The sequence below is a fragment of the Chrysoperla carnea genome, chromosome 3 (genome assembly GCF_905475395.1).
Source record: "Chrysoperla carnea chromosome 3, inChrCarn1.1, whole genome shotgun sequence".
NCBI classification, from domain to species: Eukaryota; Metazoa; Arthropoda; class Insecta; order Neuroptera; family Chrysopidae; genus Chrysoperla; species Chrysoperla carnea.
The window spans coordinates 45,172,900-45,185,029 of NC_058339.1; the positions used below are offsets into that span (position 1 = coordinate 45,172,900).

Consider the following 12,130-nt stretch of genomic DNA (forward strand, 5'->3'; position numbering starts at 1 on the left):
CCATCTCTATGAAAAACTAATATAATGTAGAATACTATATTTAGAAAATATATAAATAAAAATAAAAATTATTTACCATATAGTTTCGATAAAAAACTTAAATAAATAACTCGTTTTAGCGATGATTTTTGTGGAAAAGATATGAAGACTAATGTTAAAGGCATATGTCATAGTGTGTGTGTTTATATGTATACTAGAAACAGTAGTGAGGAACTACAGTCTTGTGAAAATAATATATGGTATATGTATAATAGTCATAGCACAGTTAATGCACTGAATGATAGTATTAGTCCAAAACTTTTTGACTGGACGGTCGCGGAGGAACTACCTTAAAACATTTTTTCGTAAACATCAGTGTCTACCTGTGAGAGCGCAAATTGTATACTATGTATTATATGGGTATGTCAGTTATGTATGTGTGACATGTATGTATGTGTAATGTGACAGAGTTATCAACACTGCCTAAACATGGTATTTCAACAGTTAACTCAGTCAATTGTTTGTTTTAACTTGTTATAAATATATTTTATACATTAGTTTTTTTGAATTTACAATGACAGGAGGGTTTTATTTTATGGACTCATGAAATGCTTATCAATTATTTAAATACTTGAAACTATATCATTTGATTTGTATCATCTAGCAGCAAATATGTATTGAATAGGGACAGGATAATAACAAAACAAAACTGTAATTGAAATAAATGATAGTTCGTAAATAAGAAAATTACTTTTTAAAGATATACATAGACAGAACGAACTTAAATTGTTTTTAAATATTTTAAGGATGAAATCCAACAGATAAAACTTAAGAACTGAAATATCCTTTCTTTATTTTTGTATAACTAATAGTCCTGTATTGGAGGAACTTTTGCTCAAGTTATTCATAACTGACTAATTCCGCCCGGAGAGGAGAAAATATTATTACATTTGATTAACAACACAATACATTTTTTATTTGTGCACAATGAGAACTGTTTTTAAACCTTAAGACAAAAATAAATTAATTTTGATTATGTTATTATTATTTGTGATTCTATTCACCATTTACCAAACTTCATTTTGGAGGCTAATTAAATAGAGTCCATTAAAAGCGTTTTGAGGAATTAATTTTGCGCATTTAGAAAAAAAAAAGTTAAGGTATAAAATTTATAGAAATTCGTTTGAAATATCTTAAAATTTAAAAAAAATTTTTTTTTTCACTTCCGGACAGAAAGTGTCAACCTTCTGCCTACTGTGCAAAACGAAGTAACCGCTTTCCGCTTCCGTCGTTTGCTCTCTAGGTGTGTAATATACTATCAATACACACGAATACCAGAAAATACAATTTGACTTACTTACTGAAAAATGCTAAAGAGCCAAAAAAAAGCAAAATTTATTTGTGCACTTGAATTGATTGTCAATTTTTGTCAGGTCATTTGCTGCAATGAACGAACATCTTACATACAACTGTTAACTGTATATATGAAAGTAATAACAATGATAATATAGTTGATAGCGGTAGTAGTATAATTATGTTTAAGAATAGAGTCAGAGTTCCGCCTTTGGTGTAGCTACTTAATATGTTCATCTTATACAAAGTTAAGTGGATTGGAACAAAATCATATTTGCAATACAATTTATTTGATATATAAAGAGCATTTCACACTAAATGGTTATGTGAGTAAACAATATTTAGGCATAATAGTTAAATAGTTGTTGGCCACATTTTATTTGTTAAGGCTGTTCTCTATACACATTTTTGGTTTGCGAGAAATCATTCTTTGATTAGTGTGAAACTTTATAATTTTTTTTGAAAATCCTTTTCATTGGTAAAAAAAAATTTGTAAAGAAAAGCAGTTTTCCAGATAAGAATGTTAGTTAAAGGAAACTGCAATTGAATTTCAAGCACTAAGGTAATTTAACGGAGAATGTTCTTAGGTATGTTTCAAGTGCAAGCTTAGAGTTCCGTCCCCCGAAAAAACTAAAAAATTGAAGATGATCTTCAAAATCGATTCAGTTTGGAAAAGGTATGACAAATAAATGTAACATATAAATAATTACTATGGAAATGAATGGTTAAATAAACCTGGTTCAATTCATTTCGAAAAGTGAAATGGTAAAATAATTAGGTAATTCAAAACAATAATTCAAAAGAACAAAGTCAACTCAAATATTTCAATTTCAATTAAAACATTTCCAAAAATTTGTCCCAAAAATGACAGCTCTCTAAGTATCCTTTTCATCTCATCTAATGTCCTTGACCATTACTTTGATATTGATTTAAGGAGTGTTTTGAAGTTTAAAGTGTTTATCTGTGCGTCTGTGTGTTTCTTAGTGGCATCGTAGCCTCTACGGACCAACTGACTTGATTGAGAACATTTCATAGTTAAGTTTCCAAAAATCGATCTACAAGGAATAAATCGCATTTGTCGAGGATTTTTTAAATTTTGTAAATTTTACTTGTTATAAACAATTTTTTTGAAATATATCAAGGTGTTTAGTCCCAATTTTATAGCGCTTAGAAAATTTTGATATGTGTTCATATTAGTCCATTTCCATTTGCCCGTATACCCGTCGCTTTATGATTATTTTAAAGGGTTTAATTTCGAAATGAATGATTTTAGAGTGTTCCACTTATTTGAAATTTTGATAAGGATGATACTATCGTCCTGTATCTAAAGTTTCAAGATTTATTAACCAAAATTAAAATACAACCTTAAATATGCGTTGTTCTTCAAACTGACTATACCTTCTTAGTATTTTATTCAAACAAAAGACACACAAACATATTTCTGATTTAGAATCACTCCTGAGAATATTATGGTATTAATAATATTCCTCATCTTTAAAAACATATCCTGTACAAATACATAACAATAACATTTTATGGGATATAGTAATAACACTAATATGTTAAAATGGTAAACAGTGCATGTACCCTACCCTATACAATGTTAATGTATAAGATGAAACTATATTATACCGTATACTCCCATCAAATTTGCTGGAAGTTTTGGAAGAAGCAACGCCACGTTTGCCAAACTTAAGCTTCTAATCTGTAGAATAAAAGTACAACTTTAAAATATGCAAAAGAGATGATTTCGGAAAAATGAAGCATTTTCCATTTTTTTCTCCAATTTTTTACAATTTACTCGAAAACTATGCATTTTAGAGAAAAAATAGGCCAGTTCAAAGCTATACTAAGCGTAATTTACAATCGATTTGTAGAACTAAACTTTTTCTTATCTTTCATATTAAATGAAAAATCTACATCAATATACTATTTCCCGTGTTTTTAATTTTTTTTTTTCAAATTATGCCTTGAAGGAAAAAACACTTTTGAAAAAAGTTGTTAAGTTTAAAATTTCCTATCGCTCTTTATATTTGGATTGTTCCTAATTTTTCGCAATTTTTGAAAAAGTCGATATTAAAATAAAAAATAAAAAAACTGTACATTATAGGGGAAAAACTTTCCAATCTAACGTTACAGAGTGTTATCGATGTGCTATAGATTTTTTTTTAGTACATCATAATTTTCACCAAAAGTAGGCATGCCTCGTATATTTAAATATAGATTTGTTTGAAAAACGATTGGGAATAATCAAAATATACAAACAAATTAGTAGGAAATTTATGTTTAACAACTTTAATCAGAAGTATTTTTCCCTAAAATGCATGGTTTTTAAAACGAAATAAAAAAAACCACAAAAAAAACACAATAATTTCAAATTACTTTAGGTTTTTTCAGAAAATATAAAAGATAAGAATCAGGTTATACATACATATAATTTCTTTTCTCTAAAATGCACAGTTTTCGACTTAATTTCAAAAAATTGTGGAAAAATCGTTGATTTTTCTAAATCACCCTTTTTTTTAGCGTAATTGTAACTTTTTACTATAAAAGTTATCAGCTAAAATTTGGCATTAGTGGCATTGTCGCCTCCAAAACAAAGTAATTCATATGAAATTTCAGCTAATTTGATGGGAGTAGTATGTTTAATAATATTACATATTACTATTATTATAATATGTACAGAGAAAGGCATGGAAGTGTACGATTTTGAAAAACTATAAAAATTTTTTACAAATTTATATTTTTTCCATCTTAAAGCATTTTTGAAAATTAAGTATTTACTACTTTACTGTTAGTAGTACTACGTACTAAAAAAATTGTTTTTACGTCAATTTTAAGTTAATATTGTTAATGAAATCATGTTTTCCTTTCTTGGATGACGCTTTTTTTATCCTTTTTCAGTTACAATGGAGTGAAGAATACTCTAACACTACGATTATCGTGTAAAAACGTTTTCTCCAAAAGATTTAGAAGCACTGAAATTGAGAATTCGATAAATAGTAGTTAAAAGACCACCAGCAGTGCTGCTGCTGTATTGGCGCTAAAACTAATAAAGAGTTGAACTCCATTTACTAAAGAAACTGAATAATTTTAATTCTTTTCAGTACTTTTTATTTTCCTCATTAGTCTATCATGTAGTTTAATAGTTCGGTCAAAGTAAACATCAATTTACAAAAATTCACATAGTGGTGAAAATTGGTACAGATGTTAAGTGCACCATTAGAGATAAAATTTGAAAAATCCTGACTGATGCTACAACTTCGGCAAAAAAATTTATTCGAGTCAAAATTATCTGTTTTTTTGATATTTGTGGCAAACGTTAAATTTTTCCAGAAAAATAGAAAACAAAAATTGTATGTCCTGACACTTGTTTTCTAAGAATCACCATTCTGTGTATTTTTAAAGTTAAAAAGCAGTGCATATTAATCTTCATCCGTTACATTCGAATTAGCATTGCAGCACGAGTGGCCTTAGTAATTGGTAAGAACATGCCGGTAAACATTTCTACATTCTGGAGCAGATGGATTAAGGTTTGAAGGGGTTCTTAATATTATCTATTAATTTCCAACCTCAGTTAGAAGTGGATAATAAGGTGATAAAAAGATAATTTTAGAAATATTGATGGCATTTCTTTTTACATTGTTTTCAAAATGGCACACTTCTCTGCCGCATCCTGTATATATCCCGTACGAATGTATATAAGTATGTATGCATTATATATTATATAGGTTGAATTTTAAGCCAAATGGGTCAAAATAAAATAACACTTGAGTAATGATAATAATAAGGAAAACAAAATATTTAACCGGTTCAGAATTTAATTCATTAATGTGTGAATATAAATTATTAATGTGTAATGTTTGTTACCTAACAAATACTTTAAATCTCTAATTTATACTTACAGGATCCAGGTCAAATTACTAATCTTTATCAGGTCAATATTTAAGTACTGTTATAAAATGATCAATGTATATGAAGTATATGTTTCAATTAAATAAATAAACGTATTTTAGTAATAAATTGCTCGAGCTCACCCAAATCAACTTCTTCTATCTAATCACAAATTCGAATTTTGACAAAATATTAAACTACGATACTCAAAATATATAAAAAAACACTTATGTAGAAACTTCTATTTGTATTGCAAAGTGATTTCCATTAAATTATCTCTTTAATGTATGGTTGCTTTTTTGTAGGTAATCTTGAAAGAAGTCAAGACAACCCTCACACGTCAAAGTACTTACCCTCCATTAATAGAATAATGTTAGATCGCTTCTCTAAAAATCTTTATAATAATTCCTTATGACGAATTGGCTATATGTAAGTTATTAATTTATTGAATAAATAACGAGATTGTATTTAATCCTGAAAGGAATAAATTAAATTACAACGTTATTTAATAGAATGTCCACTAATAAACGTTTATGATTCTAACACAATATAAATTATAAAAATCTTTAGTTCAGGTATGTCAATTGAAACAAAAGTAAACAATTATATCACTATGGAAGTGATAATAATTTACACCTTCCCCTCCGAAGTCATTTTTTGCGAAGTAAAAGGTGACAGCTTACTGCTATGAAAATAATTTGATTCACTTCTTTTCTTGCCACAATCAACTTCATAAAACGAAGATGAAATCCGGCTTAATATTTTAAAAGGCCCAAGGCGAACTTTGTCCATTTTATTGCGATTTAATTTGTTCCCATTCTCTACGTACACAAGATCTCCAATTTCAAATTGAAAAGTTGTTCGATTTTTGTCAACTCTTTTTTTATTTTCCATAAAACTTCTGGATGAATTAATGAAAGCTTGCTGGCGGTCTTCAGCTAAATCACTAGGTGGTTCATATATTGGCGAAATGTTTGATTTCTTGCCTAGGAGCAGATATTGTGGCTCATAGTTAGTAGAGCTATGAATCGTTGAGTTATAATTTTCAACACATTCAGCAGCAATCGTAGGCCATGCTCGTTTATCTCCATCAATAATTTTACACCTAATTCTATTAACTAGAGTTTGATTTAAACGTTCGTTGAGACCATTTGAACTTGCACAATCTATGCTTGTAAAAACAAGTTGGATACCTCTTCTATTTAGGTAATTTTTGAGTTCTACGGAATTTAGTCCAGTATATTGATCGGCAAGAATCAACTTTATTTTATTATTTTTAGCGATCGGATGTATAAGATTTATAAAATCTTTTGCGCATTGGCTTTTTGTAGTAGAAATCCAAGCATACCTGCTAAAATGATCCACTAGTATGTGCATAAATTTCTTTATAGACTTATTTCCGGCAAAACCACCCACTGTATCTATGGACAATATTTCATAGGGTTCTGTTGCAGGTCCAATTCTTGACAATTTTCCAATCAATCTTCCTCGGCGAGTTTTACTTTGCCTACATGTCACACAGCCTTTACAAAAGTCAATGATAAGTTTATCTAAATTTTTGAAATAGTAGTGTTGTCGTATTTTGTTTCTCATTTGTGCAACACCAATGTGACCATAGTGATTGTGCAACTTGTTAATTATTTCAAGGCCTAACTTTTCCGATACAAAAATCCGCTTTCTTCCTTTTAACATCTTAAATATAATATCGTGTCTACGCTCAGTTCCCTTTGCAGTTGTAAGTTCTCTTTGATTTTCATATTGATCCCTCTTTATTTCAGACAATTCTATTAAATTGACCACTTGAATGACATCTTCATTTTCGAAATATTCTAAAACTGGTTGCCGTGATAGTAAATCAGCGATAATATTTTCTTTTCCTTTTTTATATATTATCTGGAAATTAAATTGTGACAAGTAGTGGACCAGATCGCCAAGAATCTCATCAGTTCGTGACTTTGTTCTTAAATTTTCCAATGGTTTATGGTCACTACAAACGAAAAACTTTCGTCCAATAAGATAGTATTTCCAGTATTTAATGGCTTCTTTTATCGCCTTGCATTCTAAATGAATCGTTTCCATTTTCTTTTCTCTTTCTGACAGTTTTCTAGAAAAATAAGCTACAGGGTGTAATAGACCATCTGACTGTGGTTGCCTCAAAGTCGCTCCAAGTCCTTTTTGACTAGCGTCTGTGTCAATGTAAACATCTTTTTCGACATCATAAATTGATAAAATTGGACGGGAACACAGATATTCTTTGATCATGGAGAAGCTGCGTTCACATTCTTCCGTCCAAATAAATTCAGTATTTTTTTTCAGCAATCTGTGAAGGGGCTCAAATTTTTGAGCACTATGATCGATATATTTTATAAAGTAATTTATTGTTCCTAGAACACTTCGAACCCCAGATTTATCTGTAGGTCTTTTCAAATTTTTTATTGCCTTTAAATTTTCTTGTGCTGGTGATATTTTATTTTCTTCAATGTAATGGCCAAGATACTTAACCGATTGGGCTGCAAATTTACACTTTTCGAGCTTTAATTTAAATCCTTCTTCTCCTATTACTTCAAGAAATCTTGAGATATGTTGCATGTGATCTTTCCAATTGCGTGAGAAAATAAGACAGTCATCCATGTAGTTGACGCAAAACTCATCTAGGTTATTTCGTCTTATAATATTTGAAAGTATGCGTTGAAAGATTGCAGGAGCATTTTTCAATCCAAAAGGTAATACTTTGAACATAAATTTCCCGTACTTTGTAACGAAAGAAGTTTTCTCACGGTCCTTTTCTTTTAACCTAATACACCAAAAAGCGGAGTTTATATCAACAACAGTAAAGTATTTACATTTCGAAACTTTTTCCGTTATATCATTTATTGTTGGAAATGGGTAGCATAGTTCAGTAAAATAATACATTGTGGTATGCAAAAGGTCGGGTAGTTTTGATTTTTGGATATGTTGTTAGTGTTAGGCCCATGACTTAAAATCCAAGTTTTCCACCTCGGGGTACCAAGGCGCGCCGCGGGGCGCGCCACTTTTTAATGAAATATCGAAAATTTGACCATTCCTAAGTGAAATCTCGCGAACGGTTTATTTTAAAGAAAATATTTTTTTAATAAATTAAAGGGTAATAAATTTGTGACAGTTTAAGCCCAACACCAGGTTTGTAGCGTAAATAATGGCTGAAATACAAACCTTCAAAATAAACCAATTTTTCAAAGATTTGTGAAAATCGTGATTTTTTAAAAATATTTCCACAATATAATTGTTTAAATCAAACGCCGCGTATAATTTAATTGTGTATGTTAGTTTATTTGCTATAAAAGAATAAAAGAAAGTATTAATAAAATTATGAAAGAAAGAATGAAAAGTGTGTTTGTAGGAGTTATATATTAACATTTTTTTATCAATGAATGTCCTATTTAGTTAAAACAATACAGTACACTTTGGAAGTATTTGTTACAAATAACGATAACAGTATCTATTTAAAGTTTTCGCATTTTTGATGGGCCAGGATGGAAATGCTCAAGCTCTGCCTGATGCTCCTTGTTCTCTTCATCCAGTGGAAAATTTAACTCTCCTATATCTTCATGTTTAGAGTTATTTATTGACGCCAGCATGTCGTCTTCGTCTTCAAAGCTCCCCTCAAACGGATTTATTTCCGAAACGTTTTCGCAAGATTCTCCTAGAGAACAGGTGCATAGAGAAGAACATATAAGACCAGCTTTACGGCAACCACATGAGTTCTTGCACGCTTTCTTACAATTGCAAGATATCATTTTAAGAAGGGATTCAGGAGCTGCATCTCTGTCCATTTTGAGGGGAGAGAGCCCAAATCTGGTAGATACCCAGCCCCATTCAAGAGGGTTTTTCTCTTGACCTAGCCACTTCTGTATCTTAAAAATGATACTTTTAAGCAATAACCATGCACGAACATTCAGATCATTTTAAACAACAAATCTGACAATAACATGACAATAGAATTAATTTGTTTTTACTAAACTACTAACACTCAGCTGATCAATTAATAATGCAGGTTTACCAACCTATATCATTGATCCCAATTATCTTAGTTAATTTATTTTGAAGATCTATAATTCAGCCATTATTTACGCTACAAACCTGGTGTTGGGCTTAAACTGTCACAAATTTATTACCCTTTAATTTATTAAAATAATATTTTCTTTAAAATAAACCGTTCGCGAGATTTCACTTAGGAATGGTCAAATTTTCGATATTTCATTAAAAAGTGGCGCGCCCCGCTGCGCGCCTTGGCACCCCGAGGTGGAAAACTTGGATTTTAAGTCATGGGCTCAACACTAACAACATATCCAAAAATCAAAACTACCCGATCTTTTGCACAGCAACCCCACATTTTCATACATATTTACTGGATTAGCACTCTGGGATAGTTATTTTATTTAAGTTTCTAAAATCGATGCAAAGCCTTGATTTTCTTCCATCTTCTTTTTTATATGCGAGTGTTACCGGTGATGCGAACGGTGAATCAGATTCCTCTATTAGATCGGATGCTAGTAACTTCTGTACTTGATCTTTGATTTCACGTTCATCTGGTATAGAACATTTATAAGGGCGGGCCGTAACATATTCATCTCTCATTAACTTTATTTCGGCCTCTCTAGACTTTACTTTACCGACATCAAATTTATTTTTGGCAAAAATTTTCTTGTGATTTTCAATAATATTTAAAAGTTCTACTTTTTTTTCATATCCATCTATGTGATCTAATTTAGGTTTGAACTGATTTTCATTAGTTTCTTCTTGATGGTAAATTCTAATATTTTCAGTGTTTTTCTCTTCTTTTTCATTTTCATTGATTTTACCTTCTTTATTAAAATTTTTAACATCTTTATTATCTTCTTTCTTTACATCTCTATTATCTTCTCTCTTTACATCTCTATTATCTTCTTTATTGACATCTTTATTATCTTCTTTCTTTACATCTATATTATCTTCTTTCTTTACATTTTCTTTATCTTCTTTATTTTCATTTGTAATTATTTTGTTAGAAATTTCACAAGATTTCTTCTGATTTTGATTACTTCTTATTTGGAGCATCTCATCATTTTTAGGTTTTTGGTATATGTTTAAATTCTCGTCTTGAATTAGTTTAAATTTTTTAATAGCATCTAAACCTAGTAACAGGTCATAAGAAAATTCTGAATTTTTAACTACAAAAGTATTCAAATTGTTTGTAATATTTCCAATTTTAAGCTTTATGTTTGCCCGGGCCGAACTAAAATTGAAACCATTAATTGTCTTGAATGCAGTGTTATGCTTTAACAAACTTGTTTTTAATACATCTACAACTCTTTGATTAATTAGACTCACGTTAGATCCTGAGTCATACACTGCTTTTATTTTCATTTTATCATCAATAATTACGTTTACATGAATTAATGGAATCAAATTATCCGGGCTCTCTAGTTTAAAGAATTTTGGTCAATTTCCATTTTCATCATTTCAGCCTCATTTTCTGAATCAGATTTCGTTTCAATTAAATTAGATTCTTTTTTCTGAGCGTACAGTATTTTATTTCGGCATTCGTTAGAGGGATGAAATCGATTTTTCCAACCAAGAGCTTCACACATGTAGCATGGTTTTTTCAAGGGTATATCAATTTGTTTCTTTTTAGTCGATTCTCCTAATTTTGTTTTTTCATGCCGATTATCATATGGTTTATTTTCTTTCGAACGTTTATTATATTGACCATCTAGCTTTCGGAGTTCATTGTATAATTTTTTTATAGTGTTAATGTCTTCGCGATCTAGCTCATCTTGAACTTGAGATGGTAAACCCATTACAATCAAGTTTATTCTGGAACTCATAGTACTATCACTTTCTACTTCTAAACATAAATTTTCTTTTGTTAAAGCGTAATCGATCAATGAGCCGCCTAAGTATTTATAGGTATATGCTTTTCTGACAGCTGTCCAACCTTTGTCAATAAAAATGGAAAAAAATGAATTTCGCCATTCAGACCAATTAGTTAGACCAAATTTTTTCAAATTTCCTTCATACCAGTGTTTGGCCGATCCAGCGACAAAAAATCGTAAAGCTTCAATCATCTGGGTACCACTTTTTATTTTATTTCGGTCACATTCACTTTCAAATTTAGAAAACCACTCAGAAGGGTTTTGTGTTTTGTCATATTTATCAAGAACAAACTTCTTTTCTATATTTTGCAATTTTATCTCATCTTTGTCATTTAATTTTAATTCTAATTCCTTGATTCTTTTAATTAAAAAATTTTCTTCTTGGAGTTTTTCACTCACATCAAAAAAAACTACAGATTCCTGTAACGGATAGTTTTTGTAGCTAAGGTTTCCATCTTCATCAAAATATTCTTTTTTCAAATCCTCATCTAATTTAATGCCAATTTTTCGGAAACCATTAATCGGTTTAATAGCAGCAATTGCACTTTTAATGGTGGTTTTTGATGATAATACCTTATGTTCATATAAATTTTTATGTTCATCTGGTAAGCTAAACCATAACCGCTTATCTTCGGATAGTCCAGCTAATTCAAAATATTCATCGCTTCTTCTTATTAAGTGGACAAACAATTTTTCCATCTTAAATGATTGTAATTTAATTTGTAAGTTATTAATTTATTGAATAAATAACGAGATTGTATTTAATCCTGAAAGGAATAAATTAAATTACAACGTTATTTAATAGAATGTCCACTAATAAACGTTTATGATTCTAACACAATATAAATTATAAAAATCTTTAGTTCAGGTATGTCAATTGAAACAAAAGTAAACAATTATATCACTATGGAAGTGATAATAATTTACATATATTATCCTTAAAAATTTAAAAATAGACTTGATAACATGGCAAAAGTTGGAAGTGAAATAAAAATTGATTAAAAAACGAA

The 12,130-nt window shown here is 29.7% G+C and overlaps 1 protein-coding gene across 1 annotated transcript; it reads right to left on the reverse strand.

Annotated features, from left to right (window-relative positions):
* Window positions 1–10,329: 10,329 nt before the first annotated feature.
* On the reverse strand, window positions 10,330–11,865 carry LOC123295779. Its single transcript, XM_044877229.1, has one exon. It carries the CDS (start codon window positions 11,817–11,819, stop codon window positions 10,668–10,670), a length of 1,152 nt encoding a protein of 383 aa, XP_044733164.1. The 5' UTR covers window positions 11,820–11,865; the 3' UTR covers window positions 10,330–10,667.
* Between the last annotated feature and the right edge of the window lie 265 nt (window positions 11,866–12,130).

Excerpts from the sequence above, each read along its gene's own strand:
- LOC123295779 (XM_044877229.1), bottom strand. The coding sequence starts at position 11,819 with ATGGAAAAATTGTTTGTCCACTTAATAAGAAGAAGCGATGAATATTTT.